Source organism: Catharus ustulatus, chromosome 24 (genome assembly GCF_009819885.2).
Source record: "Catharus ustulatus isolate bCatUst1 chromosome 24, bCatUst1.pri.v2, whole genome shotgun sequence".
Lineage (NCBI taxonomy): Eukaryota > Metazoa > Chordata > Aves > Passeriformes > Turdidae > Catharus > Catharus ustulatus.
In genome coordinates, this window is record NC_046244.1 from 2,553,031 (window position 1) to 2,575,456 (window position 22,426).

The 22,426-nt window shown below is 40.2% G+C and overlaps 1 protein-coding gene across 2 annotated transcripts in view; it reads right to left on the bottom strand.

Moving 5' to 3' along the window:
* Nucleotides 1-149: 149 nt before the first annotated feature.
* The window catches only part of MTOR (mechanistic target of rapamycin kinase), a 63,747-nt gene continuing 41,470 nt past the window's right edge, over nt 150-22,426 (bottom strand). For both annotated transcript variants that reach the window (XM_033079494.2, XM_033079493.2), the window contains 26 exons: nt 21,898-21,975; nt 21,410-21,517; nt 19,281-19,406; nt 18,531-18,662; nt 14,513-14,628; nt 13,166-13,283; nt 12,042-12,248; nt 11,471-11,571; nt 11,031-11,127; nt 10,321-10,419; nt 9,677-9,799; nt 8,885-9,067; nt 8,173-8,307; nt 7,728-7,902; nt 7,380-7,515; nt 6,580-6,727; nt 5,787-5,909; nt 5,266-5,348; nt 4,265-4,337; nt 3,705-3,779; nt 3,077-3,212; nt 2,727-2,792; nt 2,505-2,585; nt 2,145-2,225; nt 1,614-1,719; nt 150-1,131 (listed from right to left, as the gene is read on the bottom strand). In XM_033079494.2, the coding sequence (XP_032935385.1) occupies nt 1,116-1,131; nt 1,614-1,719; nt 2,145-2,225; nt 2,505-2,585; nt 2,727-2,792; nt 3,077-3,212; nt 3,705-3,779; nt 4,265-4,337; nt 5,266-5,348; nt 5,787-5,909; nt 6,580-6,727; nt 7,380-7,515; nt 7,728-7,902; nt 8,173-8,307; nt 8,885-9,067; nt 9,677-9,799; nt 10,321-10,419; nt 11,031-11,127; nt 11,471-11,571; nt 12,042-12,248; nt 13,166-13,283; nt 14,513-14,628; nt 18,531-18,662; nt 19,281-19,406; nt 21,410-21,517; nt 21,898-21,975 (2,922 nt within the window). In that variant the 3' untranslated portion in view covers nt 150-1,115. The remainder of the gene's footprint in view (nt 1,132-1,613; nt 1,720-2,144; nt 2,226-2,504; nt 2,586-2,726; nt 2,793-3,076; nt 3,213-3,704; nt 3,780-4,264; nt 4,338-5,265; nt 5,349-5,786; nt 5,910-6,579; nt 6,728-7,379; nt 7,516-7,727; nt 7,903-8,172; nt 8,308-8,884; nt 9,068-9,676; nt 9,800-10,320; nt 10,420-11,030; nt 11,128-11,470; nt 11,572-12,041; nt 12,249-13,165; nt 13,284-14,512; nt 14,629-18,530; nt 18,663-19,280; nt 19,407-21,409; nt 21,518-21,897; nt 21,976-22,426) is intronic.

Below are 22,426 nucleotides of genomic sequence, written 5' to 3' on the forward strand. Positions count from 1 at the left end.
GACAGACTTCATTCAGCTGCTATCAGAAGGGAAATAAAGCCAATGACCTGAACTGATGCACAAAAAAGACAAATCAATGGCAACAGGAACCTTAAAAAAAACTAATCTGCTTCTCTGACTTATGAATAAACAGGAACACAGCCCAAGTGTTTACATTTTGATGTAATTTATTGGCACAAAAATATGCAAATACAACATGGCATCTAAACATGGCTACTCTGTTGTATTTTGTGCATTGTTTTTAATATTTTTAATTCATAAATCATAACTTTATCTTCACTCTCATGTTTAATTACCATTATTGTCTGTTTCAAGTTACAACCAGTTCTCCCTCCCACCTGCCTCCTGTGCCAAACCCTAACTTTCCCTAGTTATTTCCCAACACTGCTTTTTAACTCAGACACTGCAGGAGGCTCCCAAGTGGTAATTATTTGTACCCTGCATCGAGTTTGCCACCGATCGCTCTGCACAGAGGCACCCTGACTTTGCTCAGCTCAAGGTTTTCAAATCTTGGATGTGTTCAAAACCCTGATCCAGTCAGAAACACAAATCCTGAACTAGTGGAATGAGCGGATAGACAATTTCCAATTTTGGGGCAAGAATCAAGTTTGATAAGAAGGTACAGGAGGAAACAATGGTAAAACTCTACTTCTCTTTCTTTCCAGTTATGCAGCTCCCCCCAAATCTAAATGAAGCCTCCTGCACAAGCGCATTGAGCTCACTGCAGCCACATCAACAGGAATGACCAGGGCAATAATTAATCTGCAAGTTACTTAGTTACATTGCAAAGTGAGTGAAAACCCGTATAGTTATTTTCAATGGATCTCCAGTTCCCCAAAGACAAAGTGGAACCATAGACATCTGTGGTACAATCAGTCTTCACTGTCCTGGAAACCCAAATCAAGTGTTGTGTTTCAGACAGCTTGTTTTTCCAACAGCAGCTATACATTGGCTTACACCAACTTTTAATATACAATAACTCTGTTCATTTACATTTAAAAATATTTGACAAAGGCTGTATTTCAGTCCAACGTTCAATTTGTGTTTGTAGAAGAGCAAGTTTGGAGTGAAAAAGCCTCCAGAACAAAAGGCTGTGCATACTCTGGAATCTCCTGTTACCAGAAAGGACACCTAAAGAAAATAAAGATACTGTAATAATGTTCACTTGCATGTAGTTTCACAAAGGCAATACTGAAAAGGACTGAGATTTCCTACAGGCTAGGCATCATCTGAGCACAGGCAAAGTTGCCAGGTGATCTTTATCACTTTTAAATATTAACAGGAAAGAGATCTAATTCCTGAAGCATAGTTCTAAGTCATCTGACTCTCAAAATGACACAAAATTGTCTTTGTTTTGTTCTTCAGTGTAACTGAAAGCACTGACCACCACATTCCTTATTTCAAACACTTAAAATGTAAAATCCTTGTCACTACTTACAATTCCCTAGAGGACTGCCTATGAAATTGCCATGGGCTTGCAAAATCTACCAGCTCAGATGCAGTATGTGGTAAGGCTCCTACAAATAACTAACTCACAGCTGAGGCTCTCTTTAGCAAATCCCTGCTCAGATGATTCCAGCAGTTTTGCCAGGTTAGCTGAGTGACAAACTCACCATCCAATGTAGCACTGGCACAGGTTCTCATGAGAAGTTGCTTGTTTAATGAGCAGTTCTACTTGTGTGGGTACGTCGAGAGTTTCATCATGAGAGAAGTCTCGACCTTTGAAATTAAAGGATTAAAAAAAAACATGAGAGGAGTCACAAATCCTGGTCCTAATCCCTTCAAGTACATCATCTGGCAGGTGGGGAGTAGTTTCTCATAAACTTTAAAAGTGTAAAATTTTGCAATTAAATACTGCAAACTATGAAGTGAGGACAGTGGAAATTCAACTTCCACTAACAAGCTAATACATGCAAAATATTAACTCTTTGTAGTTACAAACACCTGTGCACTTTTCAGATCAGACTTATTTGTATCTAAATGCAGGCACAATACTTAGGTTTTCGACAAAAAGAGGAAAATGGCCTCATCCACTTAATCAGAATATGTTAAATTAAAGGATTAATACAAAATACAAACACTAAGGATAGTGCTGATCCATCAGATTTTATGTTTCTTTTTTATAAACAGAACTACATGCTCACCTGTGAGCTTATCTCGAACCCTGTTGATGATCTGAATTGCCTTCTTGTTTAGAGCTTCTGGCTTCACCAGACCATCTCCTACTAAAAGACAGAAGTAGGACACAGAATTAGGACTTCATCTGAATAATAAAAGCTTTTGTACTGCTGTTAGATGTGCCCTTTCCAAATACCATTTTGAGAGCAAACCTAGATGCATTTTTTACAGATACAACTCTTTGTGGGAGCTGAGAACACAGGTAATTTTTATGCTGACAAGAGACTGTATCTGTCCCATCTCACATAATTGCATTTGGATCATGATGAAATTTTCTGATCTAAGAACAGTTTCTGAATCAGTACAGAAACAACAATAAAACTTACTGAAGGAATGGATGGATTCAGGCACTGTGGTTCCAGTTTTTTTATGGGCTGTCTCACCCAATTCCACACTGTCCAACATTTCTATTGAAAAAAAATGGAAACAAAAAAGCATAAATGTGAAGCTGAAAAGCAGGTGAAATATTCTTCTGGAAATATTAGCAAAGCTGTTAATCAGCTAATTTGAAAAGCATATTTGTGACATCTACCATCTTTTCTACTCACCTACTGACTGACTGGCTGAGTAGGAGTCTGTTCTTGTTCGTGAGCGCTTATTGCCCTTTGTATTTGCTGCAAGAAAATAAGGAGTTGGAAAGCATGAACTGGAGTTTTCAGTGTTTCAGAGCAAATTTGTCCACAAACAATACAGATTTAGCTGCCTTTCTCCTTCTCCAGATTTGATGTCACCTGAAAATAATTTCTATGTCCTGATCACTGCTGTAATTTCATATTAAAATGCCAGAAATAACACATGCACACAGTTTGATCAGATTGTAAATCAGCCTGGATTTCAGGCTTTGGGATTTCTTTTATGAATATTCTCTTGCTGTCAGTATGTTATCAGAATCACTTACTGTCCATCAATCTCCAATTCAGTAAGGGATCATACACAAAGGCTTCCAGCACAGCCATGACACTGTCCTTGTGCTCACGCAGCACTTCCATCACTGTGTGACAGGTGATTCTGTAGTTCCCATCAAGGCCTGTCACCTTTGGAAGAAAAAGAAGTGAATCAACCACTGCTTTCTTCACTCTGCAACTCCAACCCCAACACTCAGGGAGCAGTAAGTAGCTTTGAACTAGAGTTCACCACACTTTGTCCCTTAAGAAAACAAGAGAGACATTAATTACAAACTAAGAAGCTCTCTTCTCCATGAGGATGATATTTGTAAAGTCCCAAGCAACTGACTCTGTCTGGTTGATATAAATAGCTATTTCAAATGGGGAAACTGAAGGAAGGCCTAAGAAATTGGAGGAATTTCAGAGTAGTTTCTTTTCTAACTAAAAGTTGCTTTCTACTGTAATGTACTGCAGATATCACAGGAGATAGCTTAACTCACAGAAAATGAAGCTGAAATATTAACACCCCTGGTTCTTAAGGAGTGGTAAAGTTTAGCCACAACAAAAAAATACAGGAGAAACTGAGAAGTGGTTGCAATTTTCCCTAGGAACAGTCCCCTCCAAATCAGAGGGAATGCTTACCTCCATAGCATTTGTCAGCATCCTTGTTAATCTAAATGGAATCTTCTCAGGGAACTTTTCTCTTGTCATTGCAACCTAAACACAAGATGATGGAGAATAAGTAAATTAATAGCTAACTTACTACTTTTTAAAAGCTATTAAATACTGGGATCTTTTTCCTACAATCTTGAAGATTTTATTCCAAATAGGAAATGAAGTCACAGCTTTATGTTCCTCAGTTTTCACAAATTAACTTGAAAACAAAGCGAAAACTCAAGCAGCTGGCCAGCAACATAAACTGCCTATCATCAACTTAAATTGCTCCAAGAAACTTCATGAAAGTGATGTTAACACTTCTTTGCTTGTTCCAGTGATCAGCTAATCTCCAAGACATACCTCCAAGACAAAGTGATTATTATTTTCATCTTGCCTGTAGGTAAAGGGAGGCTCAAATGAGAGCCAAAGGGTTTGCCCAGGATTAGACTCCAAGGTCAGTTTGTCCTGGCTTACAGATTAATTTCTGTTCCACCAGAAAATGTGAAGTATTACTGAAACTGTCATGTCCAGATACAAAGACTTACCTCAAAACAGTCCCCAAAATCGATATGCAGGATCTTTCCACTCAGTCTGTCTAACATCAAATTGGAAGGATGTCTTTGGTGAAGGAATGGGAGAAAAAACAGATCATTGGTGACAGACCATTAAAAAACCCAAAGTGAATCACAGCAGCTCCAAGTCTGAAAATATATTTATCTTCATGAACAAGAACAGCCAGTGATGGCTTGCTTGTCTGAGATCTTCAATCTCAGGGTGAACAGGAAACCTTCCAGACAGTGCATCTGTCACATTACATTTGTAATTACCCCCATGAGTTAGAGATCTCACCTTGGAAGATAAATAATCTCCTGGACAAGAATGATCACTACATTTCTTGGATATGAATGTTTATTTTTCAGTTAGGATAAATTTTTCCAGTTTTTTTATGTTTTTAACTTTTTTAGGGTACAAAAATGTAATGCATTATGCTGCACTTGAAGTAACACAAATTTGTTTTACCAACAACAGAGAAGAAAATCAATCCAGACTAGCAAAACTACAGTGCTATATTCATGCTTACATTTTCCAATTTTGTTTTAGTTCCATTTTCAAAGGTTTATAATTTCATGTTATCAGAAATAAGAGCTCTTGTTATTAAAACATTTAAGGGTTTAGCTGTTTTTGCATTACAGGTTTTAAATCTAATATACATTGTCTTGAGAAGTATTTTGGAAGTTATATTGATAATAAAATGGATGGAGATAGATTTCCCATTCTATTAAAGGGCAAAATTAGAACTTGTGGTCCTTCATGTAATTCCATGTGTATTCATTTCAAAAAGGAAAAAAGTCTTATTTGTACTCAAGATACACAAACTGCATCTCTTAGCCACAGCAGCATAATTATGACCTGAAAGATGGTACCACTACAACTCAGCAGTGACCACAATAGAAGATGTTATCACAAGAACAGACTCAAGGAGTGAACTGATATGCCTTCACAGTCAGTGCTTTTAAATAAAAGAAACTTTTACAGCTTTACTTACCTGTCCCCAAGGCCCAAAATGTACCCAACCATTGACATCACAGCTAGTGAACGGGTGTAATTTGTTCTTCTGTCAAACCACACCTACAAGTGGAGACAAAACACAAAAAGGCAAGCAGGTATGTTACATCTTTCAGTTTACATTATCATTGATGCATTAAGCATTTGCATTTTGCACAAAGCAGAACTGTGATATGCTTGGGTTCAGTACCTCATAACTTTGAGGGGGTTCAAACACTCTGTGCCCTTGAATTAGATGTCTAAGTCATTAAGGGAACATATTCTGGGACTTCTGCTTTTCTCTCCCCTGCAGAGTATGTGGAGACTAAAATCTCCAATCTTGTGTTTTGCACTTCACTTGTGCTCTGAGCCTTGTAAAGCCTCTCACATAGCAATACATGTGCAGATGTGTTCTGCAGTGATTCAGCTGGGGTTTAGGATAAACAAACTCCATCTCTCACTCATTCTGCAGAGAAGATAATTACACATTCTGCTGTTTGCCAGTACTTGTGTTGAACTCACCTCTGAGCTTGGACTTTTCAACCACAGCAGTTTGGCAAGGTCATCCCCAGCTGTGTTATTGACAGCATGTTCAAATACTTCTACTTTTTGCATCAGGGTCAGGTGGTCATAGTCTGGAGCCATCTGTAATTCAGAAGGGGTATTCAGCAAATTAAAAAGCCACATCCAGTAGCCTCTTGTACTGTGAGAAACACAGTAATCATAAGTAATTTTATATCAAGTTTATACTAAAATTATTTGTAAACTGACCAGTATGTTTCAAATACAGTGAGATAATCACACAAAAGTGAAGCATTCTTTTTAAATGGGATAGCAAATGATTTAGTATCCACAAAGTCAGTAGCCCACAGCACTATTTAACTAAAAAACTGCAAAGGTAAGTATTTTTCAAAAACCATTATCCAAATAATTCTTCTGGGCTGGCAAACACTTTCCTTTTTAGCAAGAAATTCCAAATTTTCTGAATAGTGTTCAGTTTCTCCAGTCTAATTTTGGCCCTGCTGCTTAGGCACAACATTTGAAATGCCAGCAGCACAGCACCTTGTATGAGACACATCACAGTCATGCAAAATTCCAAACACATATCAGACACCAGATGGCAACAGCTTGTGGCCACTGCTAAAACTGGGAAGGAGAAACAAACATATGGCAAGCTATAATTGTAATCTAATATTTTTAATTTATTGTAACAATCAGAAAAGAGGTAGAGGAGGAAGTTTTGCACCATATTCCTTCATTAAGACACTGGTGTCCTAAAAGAAAGTAGCAGAAGCTCTGCCAGCTTGCCCCTCACCCTCAGCATGATGCGGTGCTCGATGTTGAGCAGGATCTTTTTCTTCTCTCTGTAGTCCCGGATGAGGGCGTGCAGCGTGTCACAGTGGGGCACCCAGCCAATCAAGCCTGAATTTGTGGACAGTGGAATAACAGCATATCTCTGGATGCTATGGGAAAAATGGAGAATCACAGCTCAAATTGTTGTGTATTGTAACTTACTACATTTTGAGATGCTTAAAACAACTGTTGTTAAATCTGATCCTGGTCCAAACTGTCAACGGTTGCTCTGCTTGTCTTTTCAAACAGACTTCAAACACCCATTTTGCAGAGATTGTTGACAGAAAATCTACAGACAAGCTCCAAGTTTACGTGGTTTTCACTGAAAGGCTGCTTTCAGAAGGTACATGTTATGTCACCCACAGTGATGTGTTATTTGCACACGATATTTGATGTGTTCTTGCTTGAACAGTGCAGAATCACACTCTGTGACTTTTACCAAGCTATTTAGTGACTATAAAAAAAAGTCTCTGGCAAAGAGAGGCTCCTAAGGCAGTGTTCAAGGTGTCTTGAAATAGGCATTGCTTCAAAGACCACAACAATTTACAAGATAGGACTTCAATTAAATAAAACCAACAATCCTCTCAGATACATTTCCCCCATGTTTGAATTATATGAAAGCTGTTTTTCTTTTTAATTAACTTAGCTCCAAGATTTGCCACTTCTTCACAAAATAACTGCTTGTGGTTTATTTGCAAAGCTGCACCTGTGTAAGGAGTCCCAAATGGACAAGCACTTTCAGTGATTACCCAGAGCACACACCTGAGGTTTTTACGGAGAGAAGTTGGGTCATTTGCCAGCAGAGTGTTCACCAAGCCAAAAAGCTGCATCACTCTTTCATCTTGGCGAAGGTCTTCGTGACCTTTCAGAAGGAACACAAACTCATGCCCATTGCTTCCTGCAAAACAATTAGTGCACAAAAGTTTACTCTCATTGAACAAACAGAAAAGAGTAAAAACACGTGAACTCAAAATCTGGAAAATGTGGCAGTCAGACCAACAAGAAAAACGTCACCTGAAAGGAAAGGTTGGAGAGGTAAATATATAGTTTCACCTAAAAGCAACAATTGTTTAAATACTGGAATAGCAAAGTGGGAATTGTCTCTCTCACCCATTAATGTCAGCTTCCTGGGCCTCTGCTTGGAGGTGATGACCTGCAGGGAGGGTGCAATGGACTGAATCCGTATGATGGGCTGGTTGGGGTCGTACGTGCCTGGCACCGCCAATTCCAGATCCCGGCACATCAGCAGTTTTGGTGACACATACTGCAGTTCCAAAGAAGTGAGCTACCAAAACCAAAAGAAACACAACACCTTAGAATTTCTGTTCTCACAGAACCATCTGAAGAGTTCATGCTGTCAAGGAGACTAAAACACTTCAGGCAGTGACCAATACTTCAGGCACTTGCAGGAAGTGCTGCATAAACACCAAATCTGCAGCAAACCCTATACAGTTATTTCCAGAATACTGAATTAGTATGTTTTGAATAACCAGAAAACACAAAACAAAGGTTGGTATTGACAATTTGCACTGCAAGATCTGAATCTTCCCTTCACCTGTGGCAGCTGCTTTGAGATACGTCGGAACACATGATAATAGAGATCCCAAGCCTGAGTTAGGTCTTTGACATTTCCTGATTTCATATACTTCCTGCACCACTCTTGAGCTTCCATGAGATCTCTGCCATAGGCCTAGGGATTAAAACAACAGAAAAAAGAATTTCAACATGTAGTCTAACAGGTGGAGACCACTTAACACCTACAAAGAGCATCAAAGTCTCTTTTCAAATTGCACTACAAATACTTTATCTCACATTTTAATAGTAGATCAGAATTAAAGATTCAGAAATCCTTGGATCCAAGATCTGCATTGAATTTACCAAACAACATTGCTCACAAGTAGACTTCATTACAGGAGGCAACTGAATATTTAGAATCACCCTTCAACAGGAGGCTTACAAGCTCAGTTAATTCTCTGTTATCTGTTCTAGTGCTTACTGTGAAGAAAGAATAATTAACTGCAGAGCAGTCCTTGTTTTCCAGTCCCTATCAGACATCCTGCCAATACAAGACCCCAGGGCAATTCTGACTACCATGGCCTCTTACAGTCACCAAAAGTGACACAGATCTGAAGATCAACACCAATAATGAAATCTGCAATTAACATAATGAGTCCCAAGAGATTCACTTGTGTTAAATGGCAAAGGTTCCTGTAACACATGGGCAGGTGGTTGTCCTGAAGAACAGCCTCTTGGCCATTTGCTGATACCTGATTGAAGGATGTCTCCTTTAAAGTCTGAGGCCCTCGCTCCATCATTGCATGAAGTGGCTCCAGCACCTCGAACATTCCCTTCACATTTCTTTCTCCAAAATACAGACGAGATGCTTCTTCCAAGCCTTCATGCCACATCTCGTGCCAGAGGATGGCCACACGAATTAGCTCTTCACTCACCTGTTTCAGGACAGAAAAAAAAGATTAAATGTCTAAAGAAATCCCTGGGACTGTGTCCTGAGTTAAAATTGCAAAATTCCGTCCTTCTCTAATGTTATGAAATATTTGTTCCTGGCAGCCAGAGGGAGCCACAAGAGCTACCACAGTGATGGCACACATTTTTTTCTGCAAGAAGCTAACCAGGCTTTTCTTACCTTATTTCTTACCATGAAATTTTCTACATGCTTTCAGGCCAAGCTGCACAAGCATTATTTTTCATTTATTCATAAAAGCCTTTATCAAATTAATTACATTACTCTTTCCATGCTATGCTCAGTAAGTTTTGTTTCTACTTTCCATTAAGTAAAAACATGTCTTTATGGAACAAAGGTTTTTCATGTATTTCTTCTCTAAATTTATTCATAAGGAAACACAAAAACTCAGTGTGTGAATTATTTTAAAACTAAAGCATTCTCTGAAAATTACACTAATACAGTAACATCTACCACTTGCAAATACCCCAAATAAATTATACTTGAACAGAATCAACAGAGAATAGTCATTTTGTGTTATTATAACTGACATACAACCATCCAACATAACACACTGAATGCTACACTGAGCACTCACCATCATTGCCTGCTGCACCAGAGTGTTGCTGTGCTCACACATGTTTTTCAGGATCTTATTTGCAGCATTGTGCCGAGCAGTGGTTGTAGATTTAGAAGCCACAGTCAAAGGATAGATCAAAGCCTGCAAGGGACAGCAACCAATAATACTTTAGAACCCCACAGAAGAGCTAGATGAATTTAAATCATTAGCAAAGCATTAACAAACAGCAGCCTTAGGGATAAACAGGAGGAAGCAAGCTTGCTTCTGGAAAATGGTGATAGGAATTTACTACTGAAAGTCTTCTGATCCAAAAGGCTGTCAAGACTTCTATTCACTGAATAGCAGAATGACATTGAGAGCCTCTTTCAAACTAGAAGAGCAAAAATAGGTTTTAGGATTTTGTGACATTCCACACTGTGGAAAGAAATTTAGATAAAACCTGTGAGGTAGATTCTTAGTAGTCACGTAGACATTAAATTACATTAGACAAAGAGTTTTCCCCAGGCTGCATCGCTCATTCACCTCTTTCCATTTTTATGTGAACAGTGCTGAGGTAAAAGCAGCAACAACAGAAATTGTCCCCATCCTCACTGCCATCACTTGCTGTGACCCCTGCAGGCATGTGGCAGGTGTGAAAATTCCTGCTCTGTGCTACCACTCACCTGGGGATGGTAGCGCCCGATGTCCGTGAGCAGCTGGTGAATGAGACGTCCCACCAGGGGCCGAGGGGTGTCAATTCTGGCAATGAGCTGAGGGATAACCTAGCAGCAAGGATAAGGAGAATGAACACTCCTGTCACCTCATGTGTTCAGTGCACCAGCTGTGCTGCCCTCTCCTAGACACCTCACAGCCTCCAAAGGAGGCAGGGGAGCCCACCACTCATTTTTGAGTTGGTCAGAGGGTAACACAAGGTTCCAAACAAATGTACAACAGCTCAATGAGCTCACAAGTTCTGTGCAAAACTGTTACAGGATCCCACTATGGAGAGATGCATCTTGAAGTATAATGCTTAAGTAGGAATTAAGTATTTTAAATTTAATTACAAGAATCATTCTCCAAGGCAATCCTGAAACAGATTGAGCTACATCAGAGCAGGACAGTGGTGTTTTATACTTGCTCACCACCGAATGTACATCATCTTTAATTTGAGAATTTTCATTCTTTCTCATTAATATGCACTAATCTGCATATAAATAATGAAACATTTCTCATTTTTCTGTTCAAGATGCTTGTTAAATCAGTTACAGACTGTATTGCATACTGCTCTCAGCACTCACCTACAGAGGACTGTTCAGCAAGGGATAATAATGGATACCATGCAGCAAATCCCCAATCTACCCCCAGAACTGGGATTTCTCTTTGTGTTATTTACCTGCAGCCAAGTGTCTATTTGGATTGCCTTGACTCCTTCTACCAAAGCCTCATTCACATCAGGCCAATGACCATAGTCAAACCACAGAGTAAGAACTCTGAAAAAGAAAAATATGTTTGCTAGGAACAAAGAAACGAACGCACAACCAAAACATAACAAAATACACCAATCAACCAACAAATAAAACCCCACCACAAAACCCCTAAACAAACAAACAAACAAACAAACAAACAACAATCCAACCCAAAACCCATTCACAAGCAACTTTTCTTCCCAGAACTCTCAGATAGCAGGGATAATCCATCTAACAAAAATTAGCCTGGACCAAAGCACTCACTCAATTCAACCATAACAACAAAGAGCAGAAATGTGTTCTACCTAATCTGAAACCATGTGCTCTTATCAGCTGGATTTCATTTACTGTGTGCTTTATTATGTACCTCAGAGTGTCTTGTAGGTTGTTTCCTCGAGACAGAGAAATGGATCGGAAGAAACCCTGGACAGCAGGGACTGTGTACATCAGGAGGGTCTTGGACAAATCCTTTGGAATGAAAATTGCTCCATTAGTTCTATGCAAGCACAAAAGCCCACATGAATCCTAAACTTAAGAAGGGGAAAGAGGAAGAAATATGTGGAAATAAAGGCCTAATCCCTATTGTAGCTGATTTCTGCTCCTACTCTTCACAGGACATGTTGCTCCTAGAATTTTATCTTTTGCTTGACTAACAAAGGTCCTTCAGCCTGGCAGGGAAAAGGCTGTGAAGTGGTTTCATACTTCAGTTTGTTTGCAAAGCTATGGACAGCAAAGCAGCCTAAAAACTACCACCTTACTATAACTGGTAAATGAAAGAGATTCCTCAGCCTTCCATGAGGAATTTATTAATGCACTGTATCACCTATGACAGCACTTCAGGTCAGAGGTAATAATAATCTACTCTAATTTAGTCCAATTTTTCTGTGTCTAAGCAGTAAGTACCAATCTCTGAACATGAAGAGGGAGGAGGGGGGTACCTCAGTGACTTTTTTCTGCACTGGGGATGGGATGGGGCTGTTCTCAGTGCTCTCTGCATCGCTCTCACTGTTGCTGCCCTCAGTGTTGGCGCTGGTGATGCTGGCTCCGCTCGCGTGACGCAGTTTCTTCTTCTCATCTCTGGCCTGGTTTTGATGTTTATAGTGAAGCACTGCTTCAAAGTTCATCACAGCCCAGGCATGCCAGGCCTGCCAACAGCAAAGAACAGAAGTCAGAAGGAATATGACTCCTTTCTGCACCAGGCACTTTGTAATTGTCAGATATAATCCAACCTTTCTGTGTCTGCAAACAGTAGCAGTAAGAAATACCCTGCAGACAACACCATGCTTTGATTTCTCTAATTGCCTGTAATTTGAACTGTCTTATTATCTTCAGTAACATCATGTTCAGTTCTTGGCCTGGAACTCCCTGTTGAATATTAAAGCAAATGAGCTCCATCCCAAAAATTAAATTATATTTGCATATACCTTAATTTTTCAAAGGCTAAAATGAAAATTAGTATGTTAGGACTCAGGGATGTGTAATGGGAAAAAATACAGGAGATGGCTGCCCCAGAGAAGATCTGGCACCAAATATTAATTGAAATATCAAGACCCTGAAATCAAAGGCTCTTTGGAGAATTAACAACAGGACTCCTTTCCTTGTTCAAGTATACTGCCTGAGAACAAGTTACATTTTTCCATTTTCTTTCTCCTTCATTGCTAACTGACAACAGGAGAGAGTCTCAAAAGCAAGAACAGAAACTGAACTGTGGCCTAGTTTTACCAACCAGATAAAATTCTAAACAAGAATCTCATGGCTGCCTGGGGCCACTTTCTCTGCTTTTGGTTACTTTTTTTAAATCCTACTGGAAGTAACAAAGCAGACAGGTATAGGAGATCTTCCAATGAACACCTTCCTTTCCTGCAGTGTGGGATTTGATAAATTTGATAACAAAGCAGACAGGTATAGGAGATCTTCCAATGAACACCTTCCTTTCCTGCAGTGTGGGATTTGATAAATTTGATAACAAAACAGACAAGTATAGGAGATCTTCCAATGAACACCCTCCTTTCCTGCAGTGTGGGATTTGATAAAGTTGATCTGGAAACTTTTCTGTAATGACCTTGTACCAGTTGCGGTCATGCTCCGTTGCAGCACTGTAGTATTGCAAGACTTTGGGGATGGTGCTCTCATTGATGCCCTGCAGGTTCAGCTGCCACTCACCCAGTTTCAGGAAACACCTAGTTAGGCAAAGAGATTATTAATTCAAAACCTAAAATCAAAACAAAGTCTCTGGATTAAAAGGCAAACTTGCTATCTGGAGTCTAAAAGACATTCTATGTGGTGAATCCAGTCAGGAAGCCTCTCCTGCAGGCTGGATTCAAGATTTAAAATATTTCCATCTTGCTTGTAGTGTAGAACTAACTAGCTGAAGGTTAAATTTAAGAGGAAAGGTGGGGATCAAAGTTTTTTTCTCATCTGTATGAGTTATAAAATAAATGTAAGAAGTGGGTAACAGCAACACTGAAAGACTTCATCAGTGTGTGCTGATAAAATGCACACACATGTGCTGGTGAGCTGCACTGAGCACCATCTGAAGGAGCCTTCTGGGGAGAACACTGACAGACAAACAATGGAAACACAGAGGAACTGTTCTTCCCCCAGCCAGAACCCCATTAAGTCATTCCCTCCTAGAGGAAAGGAAAAACAACATATTTTTACTGCAGCAGGGTGGGGTTGTGCAAAACTTAATACTTTGCTCGCTCAGCAGGCTTGAAATGCCACAGTTACATGGCTGTCCTTTCTGTATTTTGAGTTTTCCAGAAAGTATTTTGCAAGAGAAACACTGTATGCAAATCATTACTAATTTGTTCTCCATTATAGTCACTGAAAAAATAAGACAATGCCTCATAAAAGCAAATTGAGTGCACACCTCCCTTCAAAAAAAGCAAACCTTCAATAGAAAGCATTATGCAATTTTTAATTTAAACTGAAAAAAACCCCTGGCACCTACAAATATACAGAGAAAAATGGAGAAAGGGTTTTTAATGCAACAGTATTATAAGAGACCATCACATGCTAGGCACCTCTGCCCAAAGACTGCTGTTGTGCTTGGCAGTCTGTGTACTTAATACAGATGTGCCAGGCATGTGGGAAGTGTTTCTTTCCTAGTGACCAAATCTCCTGAAAAGCAAAGAAACAGACATGCTGAAAGCTCTGCCTTCTGCCAGAGAACCAGTGCTGGAAAAATACAACCAGGCTCCAGCAACAAATACAAGCTTTAGGTTGATGTGTCCCAATAACATTTATTGAACATTACATGGTAGATAAGAATGTAATACCAAAGCAGCTAAAAGAGAAATCCTGTTCTTTAATCAAAGTCTGAAATGTGTCAGCTGCAGGGACCCTGCAGCTCAGGAAAGCCTTTAGTTCCAGTACAGAGCTAAGGGTGCCCCAGGGCTGTACTGACCGTGCCATGAGCTTGTGCAGCTCCTGTTTGTGCTGCTGGTCCTCGGTGGCTATGGCATGCTGAGCCTGCTGCTGCATGGTCTGCACAAAGTGCTGCATGTGCTGGAATGCATCAATCTGCAAAGGGATGATGGAGGCAGTGAGGAACACAGGGCTTAAATACAGCTCCTCAAGGGAGAAAGACAATGCAGAAATGATTTTCACAGAAAAAAAAATATACATGGTTTTGTTTTCTTTCAAAGCTTTTCAGCCACTGACACTGCTCTGAAGCCACTTTACACTTTAAATATGTCCAAATAAATGAAAAGGTTAGAGATGCTTGTTGTCTCTGAAATTGCTAAACTGAGGAACAAATAACTGCATCCTTCTGATGCCAGGCACACCTTCACTGTTGTACAGACAGCCAAAGGTATGAGTGACCATAACACAGGTAAACACCTGCTCTGGTGTGCAAGAACTCAACTCTGCCAAAGCAACAGGGTCACCTGTACAGGGAGAAAACTTCAACAGCACAGAATGTCCTGTTACTGTCCACAGGGAGAAAACTTCAACAGCAGAGATTGTCCTGTTACTGTCCACACAGTGTGAGATACAGAAGTATCTCATTGCAGCTGAGCATGAACTAAGTCTGGCAACTGCAACAATCAAATGTTTATAGCTTACTACAAACTGTGTCTGACAGGACAATAATGAACAGACAGGATCAAAAATCCAGAGAAGCCTGCCTATAACATGCTATGGTCAGATAAAAAAAAAAAAAAAACAACCAAAAACAAACAAAAAAAACCCACAAACAAAAAAACCCCAGACGATTTAAGAAAATAGTGCCTGAAGGAAAACCTGCAGCTTCTTGATCTTCTTTCCTAACCTTTCAGCTTTGGCTTGAAGTATTGAAGTACATGCTATGGGACACTAAAATTGAGTTGTTTCAACAAATAAAGTCTACATTTCTCCTAAGGTTATTGAAGTACAAATGTGAATTGCTCCCTTGTTAGAATATTACACAGGGCAATAGTGCTAAAACAATTTGCACTAGCAAATTCTGAGGGAAAAAATAATTTTAAATTCCTTGGAAAGAATTCTGGGGTAGGAAAACCAAAGAATAAAGATTTAGAAAAAAGTATGCACGCTTCACTGGAAAGAATTAAGAGTAAAGCTCCTGCAATCTGCAAGGTCATTTCAGGTTAGGAACTGCAGAATATGCTGCTAGAAGCCTAATTTACTTCTGTGTATCTATAGGAATGAACTATGTTAGAGACAAGAACCACCTGAGCTCAAATGCTTCATCTATCCTGTTCAAATGGCAGCATGCACAAGTCAGTGGTGAGGAAAAAGGGTTTTAGCCCAGGGTGAAATAAAAGAAAGGATCACACTCAGAACACTCATGTGGTGCATTCCACAGCTGGCAACCTAGACAGGAGGGACTGGGGGGGAATGTGTGTAAATAGCAATCTTATAAATAGTTATGCTAGACATCCATTAAAATAGACAAAATATATTGCCAAACAGTATCAGTTATTTTATTATGTGCCCCTCTCATATCTAGACACACCCAACAATCTGCTTTTCAGTTTCCATTAATATTGAAAACTGATAGCCATAAACTGACAGATGGAGCATTTAAGACTGAAAACAGTAAGTTTTCCAGAACAACTGAATTCCTAAGTTTGTATGCATCCTTTTTATGGGATGTGGCTTAGAATGCAGCTGCTGGCAAGGGTCCTTGTTAAAAGAAATGTAATAGGGTTTACTTAAGCATTTTTATCTGTTGTTTGAGAAAATATTGCTGTGAAGCTCTGCAAGTACAGTATGGCTGGTTTCCTTCTAGATGCCAGCTTTTTTCCTGTTGGATTTGACAAGTGCCAAAACGGCAGCACTAAAAACATTTTAGGTCAACAAAGGAACCTTGAACTGCTGAGCTAGAAAAAATGGTCATTTCCCACCATACCAGCCTACATCAGCAGCTTATTACCTAGGATAACAAATCAAGTGAACACAGATACATAAAACCAGTATGTATTATGTCACTAATAATATCACTATTATTTATCTATTTTGGTACCAGTTTTCCTCCATCTTCATGGGCTCCACTTATTCTCACATCAGTTAATTTTAGATGTTCTCCCACTCCTTTAATCTTTGTCCTGCTCTCACTCTGCTTTTCACCACTGCACCAGTGTCCTGAACCAGTGTCTTGCATTATGTTGATCTATTTCTTGAACACAAATCTCTGTGTTTCCCTCAGACACAAGCAGAGATCTCACATACTTCTGGGGTCATTTACTGAAGATGGTAAGAGGCAATTTCACTTTTACAGAGCCAACAGAACAGGGCCTCAGCAACAGCTCCTTCTGCCTTTTTAATTCAAATAAAGAATAGTTAGTCATGGCAATGTTCCCACAGCAATGGCTCTGCTCCAGTGCTGGCAATTCCAAAGGCAGAAAAAATTAAGAAGTGGCAGAATATGAGGATAAAAGGAGGCTTTAATGTATATTAAAAAAAAGATAACTTATCCAGTCTGGAGCTTATTGGATTTGATTATGTAAATTCTCCCCGTGTTGCAATGTCAAAAACATTCACCCTGGGCTCTCTGGAGCCAAACTGTTCCCATGACAAAACTCCTGTCTTTCAGTTAGAAATTTCTGATAATCTCTTGAGTAAAAATCAGTTCTGCTCAGCAACTAAGTGCAAACTGTTCAGGACACTTCCAAAACTGGCAATAAACCCCCTTTAATTTCCTCTTTCAGCATGTAACCCTGACCACAGGTACAGGGTAGAGACCTGGCAATTCAAATAGTGGATGAAAAGTCAAGTAGCAAACCCACACAGGACAAAAGAGCTACTATTGACCATTAATCTTGGCTGCAACTTGGGTACCAGCCACTGGTTTAGCAAAAATAATCTTTCCATACATGAAATAAAATTAGGCCCAGGTTTTCTCTGCCTTATAGAGTTTAAAAGGAAATAAAACGTTTACAATCTGAATAACAATAAGGAATGGAATTACAGTAATTTCACGATTATAAACCGCACTTCCGGGTGTCGGCAACTCTCTGGGGTTACAATACAGGATGTGATCAAAGGTATCTGCTCTGTCACCATCTGTTGAGGGTGGGGGCAGTGATCCTGATCTCTGTGGGAGATATTCTGCTAATGGGTCATCCATTGAAACCAGGCAGGGCATTGTTCTTTATCTTTTCACAACCCATCCTTCCTCCAGCCAGTCATTTTCTGCTCATGGCCATTGAGTCCCACTGTGGGACTGATAAAATTACTGCATCCCATTGGGAGTTGCTCCAGCCAGGGGGAAGAGCCCAACATTTCTTACCAAGATAAAAACAGAGGGTTTGGGACACTAAGGGAGCCCCTTTCTCCACTGGACTCCAGAGGGAAACCGGATTTCTCCACATCACCACTGGAGCTCCAGAGGGAAACTGCACCTTGTACAGGAGCACTGCTCCAACTGAGCCACATCTGTCACTGCAGGAGGATGCAGCCACCATGGGATGGGACTGCTGCCAACACCCTGCCTGCCTGACGGGTGTCAGGTTGTACTCTGACTGTGTCAGGGTTTGGGGTTTGTTCTTTGTAGTGCTGTATTTCTATTTTAATTTCCCTAGTAAAGAACAGTTATTCCTAATTCCCATATCTTTGCCTGGAAGCCCCTTGATTTCAAAATTATAATAATTTGGAGGGAGGGGGTTTACATTCTCCATTTCAAAGAGAAGTTCCTGCCTTTCTCAGCAGACACCTGTCCTCCAAACTAAAACAGCAACTTTTCATTCTTTGTCCATATATAAGCCACACCTGATTACAAGTCGCACTTCGGGTTCAGACCAAAATTTTAGTCAAAATGGTGCGGCTTATAATCATGAAATTAATTAGTTACTCTCTTTTAGGGGAACAAAAGTAAAACTCCAGCCTTGCCCTTGTTCTGTGGGGAACATGATGAGTTTACATGTATGGCATGGCACAAAACCTGAGCAGTGAAACCAAGCCCCCTCTGTGCTCTCCCGTACCTTACGGGCGCTCTTCCACATGTGCTTCATGTAGGCGTAAGTCACTTGGGGGTGCACTGTTGGCAGTGGGTGATCCAGCTGTCGAGATGGATCTACTCCCAAGAGTAGCACAAGGGTCTTGTGGGCCAAAGCCTGGAGAAGTGGCAAAGACAAAAAACAGGTTAAAAAAAGCCCATTGTTACTTCCAGCTCATATTGCTTCAGAATTGCCCAACACTGAAAAAGTACAACTGACCCTCCAGATAGAACACAGACACAGCAGACTCCTCAGACTCATGACAACACCACATGATAAACCATATGTCTTCCTCTGGATCAGAGCATTAGATTCTCATTTCAGGAGCCACAGAAAGTATAAAGTCTCTGTTTCAAGTATTTGGTGATAAATTTTGTGGTGCAATGTCCAACAGTAACATCACATTCTAGATTTGACTCTGCTCTAGCAGAAAGAGCTATTATTAATAATCTCCAGTACTGCATAAAAACTTCCAGTTAAAGCATGCAATAAAAATTTGGTCCAGGGGCTCTCAGGTATATCATAAGTCCTACAAAAATAACCCTGGCTACAAGCATAAACTCTATGCTGGTAACAATTTTACCATTCCAACAATTTCTGACTGTTTTTTTCCTCAGAGGAGAGCTCATCCCACTTGGGCAATGAAAGCATTTAGGAATGCTCAAGGTTGAAGCAGCACACCAAAACCAAAGGTCTGAAAACCTGCTGAAGAGGACAGAGCCTGACAATGCTCACCAGCCTCCCACTCTTGCCACACAAGCTGGCATACTTGAGCCAAGTTCTCATGTCCTCATGAGGATTCACAACAAGAGATCGGACCATCAATATCCTTTGCCAGTCTTCCACAATTCGCTGACAGCCCTGAGAGGAAAAACAAGGAAGAACTTGTTAGTGTTTGGTGTCCAGTGTACTGGACAGAGCCTTGATTCAGACTTCCATCAAGACAGAGACTTCTGTGCCCATAATTCACAGCAAAATGACATCAGGAACTATTTCTTTAACGCTGTAGTGCATGAAGAAGGTTCAGCCCCTGACTCTCACAATCTGCAGGCAGCTGAGTGCTTGCAGTCTAATGATATCCTCTAATAGAAAGAGGAGAAAAGTTCCTAAAGCTGAAAGACATCCAAGAACCAGAAAAATTCTTCATACAATTCCAGAGTGAGTCAAAGTGCCTACCAAAGTGCCTTCTCCACCTATTTTTGGTTTAAATCTCAACATGGAAAAGGTAGAAAACCAAATGGTTGCAAAGATATTTTTGTTGCTGCCCTTTTCCTTGTATGTAGTACTTTGGGAGGCTGGTACCTCTAAACTGGTTTTTTGTCAGAAACTGCAGCTCCAGCTGCTGTGCTGCTTGTGCAAGCACTGTCTGGTTCTTGTCTGTCTGATGGGAGAGGCACAACCCTGTCAGAGCAGGATGAGTCTGTATTTCAAACATTCAAGGATCCTACAGAGAAGTAGAATGTGGAAGGGACTGTATCAACTAAATCCATGGTGCTTGATATAGTTGCCAAGTTCAGGGTAACAGTGATGCTCCAGAGTTTCTATTCAGCCAGAGACTACTTGGTTTTGAGGTAAACAAAACATTTTCCAACGGTAGCAAGTATCTTAGTACCAAAGAAATTATTCTTTCCCCTTTTCTCTCCTCCCAAGTTGAGGACTGAGAAGTCAGGCAAAGCTTGTTCCTTAATACCCAAATAAACTTCTTCCAACAGGCATTTGAAAACTATTAAAAAACACCCATAAAACACTGAAGAACTGTATGTACTGCTTTCAGGACTATAAAAAGCTGTATTCAGACATTATGCTTCCTGCCACTTCAGTTTCTCTAGCCCAGTGGAATGGTCTTGAGCTTTTTCAGACAGGAATGCAGATGGGAGATGAAAAGCTTAGTCACAGTTTCCCAAACAGCTAAAAAATATACAGCAGGCTTTCATAAGCTGGCAGATTATTGCAGTGCCAGTGAAGAGCTCTGCACAGGGAAAAGTTCTTCCTTTGGGCAGCATTTGACCTTAATTATGCCCTTTTTTTGTGTTCCTTCTTCTCTTGCAGGAATCACTCACCTCTTTAAACAGTATTCCTGTATGCACTACTGCATCTGAGGATATTCACTTTCACTGTAGGGATGCCTCTTGTAAGGAAATAGTGACAAATATTTGTCTGATTTAAATTTTCAGAGGTGCTTTGGATTTGTGATGTTTAGAGTAAGAAAGGCACAAATTTCTCTTTCAATACAGGAAAATCTCATTGCTTAAGGTCTCTTCTGAAAGGTCAAGGTTAATCATAGCATCACTTAGATTGGAAAGACCTTTACAATTATCAAGTCCAACCATAAACCAACACTGCCAATTCCACCACTAAGGAATGTCCCTAAATGTTACCAATTCACTGGAAATGTTCTTGTAAGAGGTCCAAAAGAACAGGATAACCTTTTATTTTACAAGCATGTGAATCTTCTGACCAGTTTTCCAACATATGGAGAGAATTCACTTCTTAAAATGCAGCCAGCCAGGTAAAGAGTTCAAACCAGCCTGGTCTAAACCAGTATTTCCAGATGTAATCCAATATTGAGATAAGCAGCCTTGGGGATGTTAGTAGTGTCTCTCTTCTGCACACATCTATTTCAAGGCTTAGTTCACCCTTTCAAAGTGTCATATGAGCTGAGACCTCAGGAACATTGACCTGAAAAAAAAGAAGCCCAAACCAAAACCCCAGGACGAGCCCAAAGGAGAAGGAGCATGCAGCCATGTCAGCATGGGCATTACTGGGATAAAAGAGACATGGAAAGATTTGCTGAAGCACCACAAAAGGAAGCTGTTCATGCCAGCCCATCAGCATCTCCATCCTTGACCTTTCCATGGATGTACCTGCAGCCTTTCCCACCAGATCTGGCGGATGATCTCACGGCGCTCTGGTACAAGTTTATACTGGATAACTTCTTCCAGCTCTGACAGCATCTGGCAGGATACCATGGCCTGAAGGAAAAAATCACATTCCATCCCAATCACTACAGAACAAATCTGTAATTAAGGAACAGTATTTTGGCATCAAAATCTTAACTACACAGGCAGCCCAAGAGATAAAGGACCAACTGCTCTGCACTGGTACCTAGACCTGCTGATTCAAACTCCCTAAATTCCAATTCTTATTTCTTTTGAAGGGGGGGATCTCACTTCACTTTTAGTTTGTCCCAAAGCTGCTCCTGCAAAGTAGTATTTCTTATATGACAAAAGCCATTTAGCTGTGGGCCTGCAGAGGTGCAATGTTTGACACAAGCACTACTCTGAAGTTTTATGCAGCTTTTAGAGACAGCCTGAAGCAGCAGTGAAGGGAATGAAGGTTGAGCTACACTCACCCCATAGGCTCGACTGTAACTCTCTCCTGCCATGGCAGTCAGCTCAGCATCCAGCAGGTCTCTGGCTTTGTCAATGCACTGAAAAAGAACAAGGTAGTGTGCTTTATCTGTTAAAATTGCTGTTCAGTTGTTCCATGTCATCAACAAAGCTGGCATTGTTCTCATTCTCCAACAAGAACTAGGAAAGGATCTTATAAATAGAAAGATTTGACAGGAAAAATGTCCAGGGCATTTTTAAGGGAAGTCAAGGGAGATTCATCCATCACCTGCACAGTTTGAAGTTTGCTAGAAAATCAAAGTTTGCAGGATTTCTAATCCTACTGTAATTGTAGAGATCTTCATTAACAATGTTTGTAGAGGAAAGGTTCACATTTTAGTGCAAGAGAGTTACAAAAAAGAACCTAAAATGTCTCTTGATACCACATAACAAAAGAAAATAGCTTTCACTGTTTTACATAACCCAACAGGATTTTATGAATTTTACAGGACAGCAAATTTCATTTCTCATCCTCAAACTAAGACAGGCTCT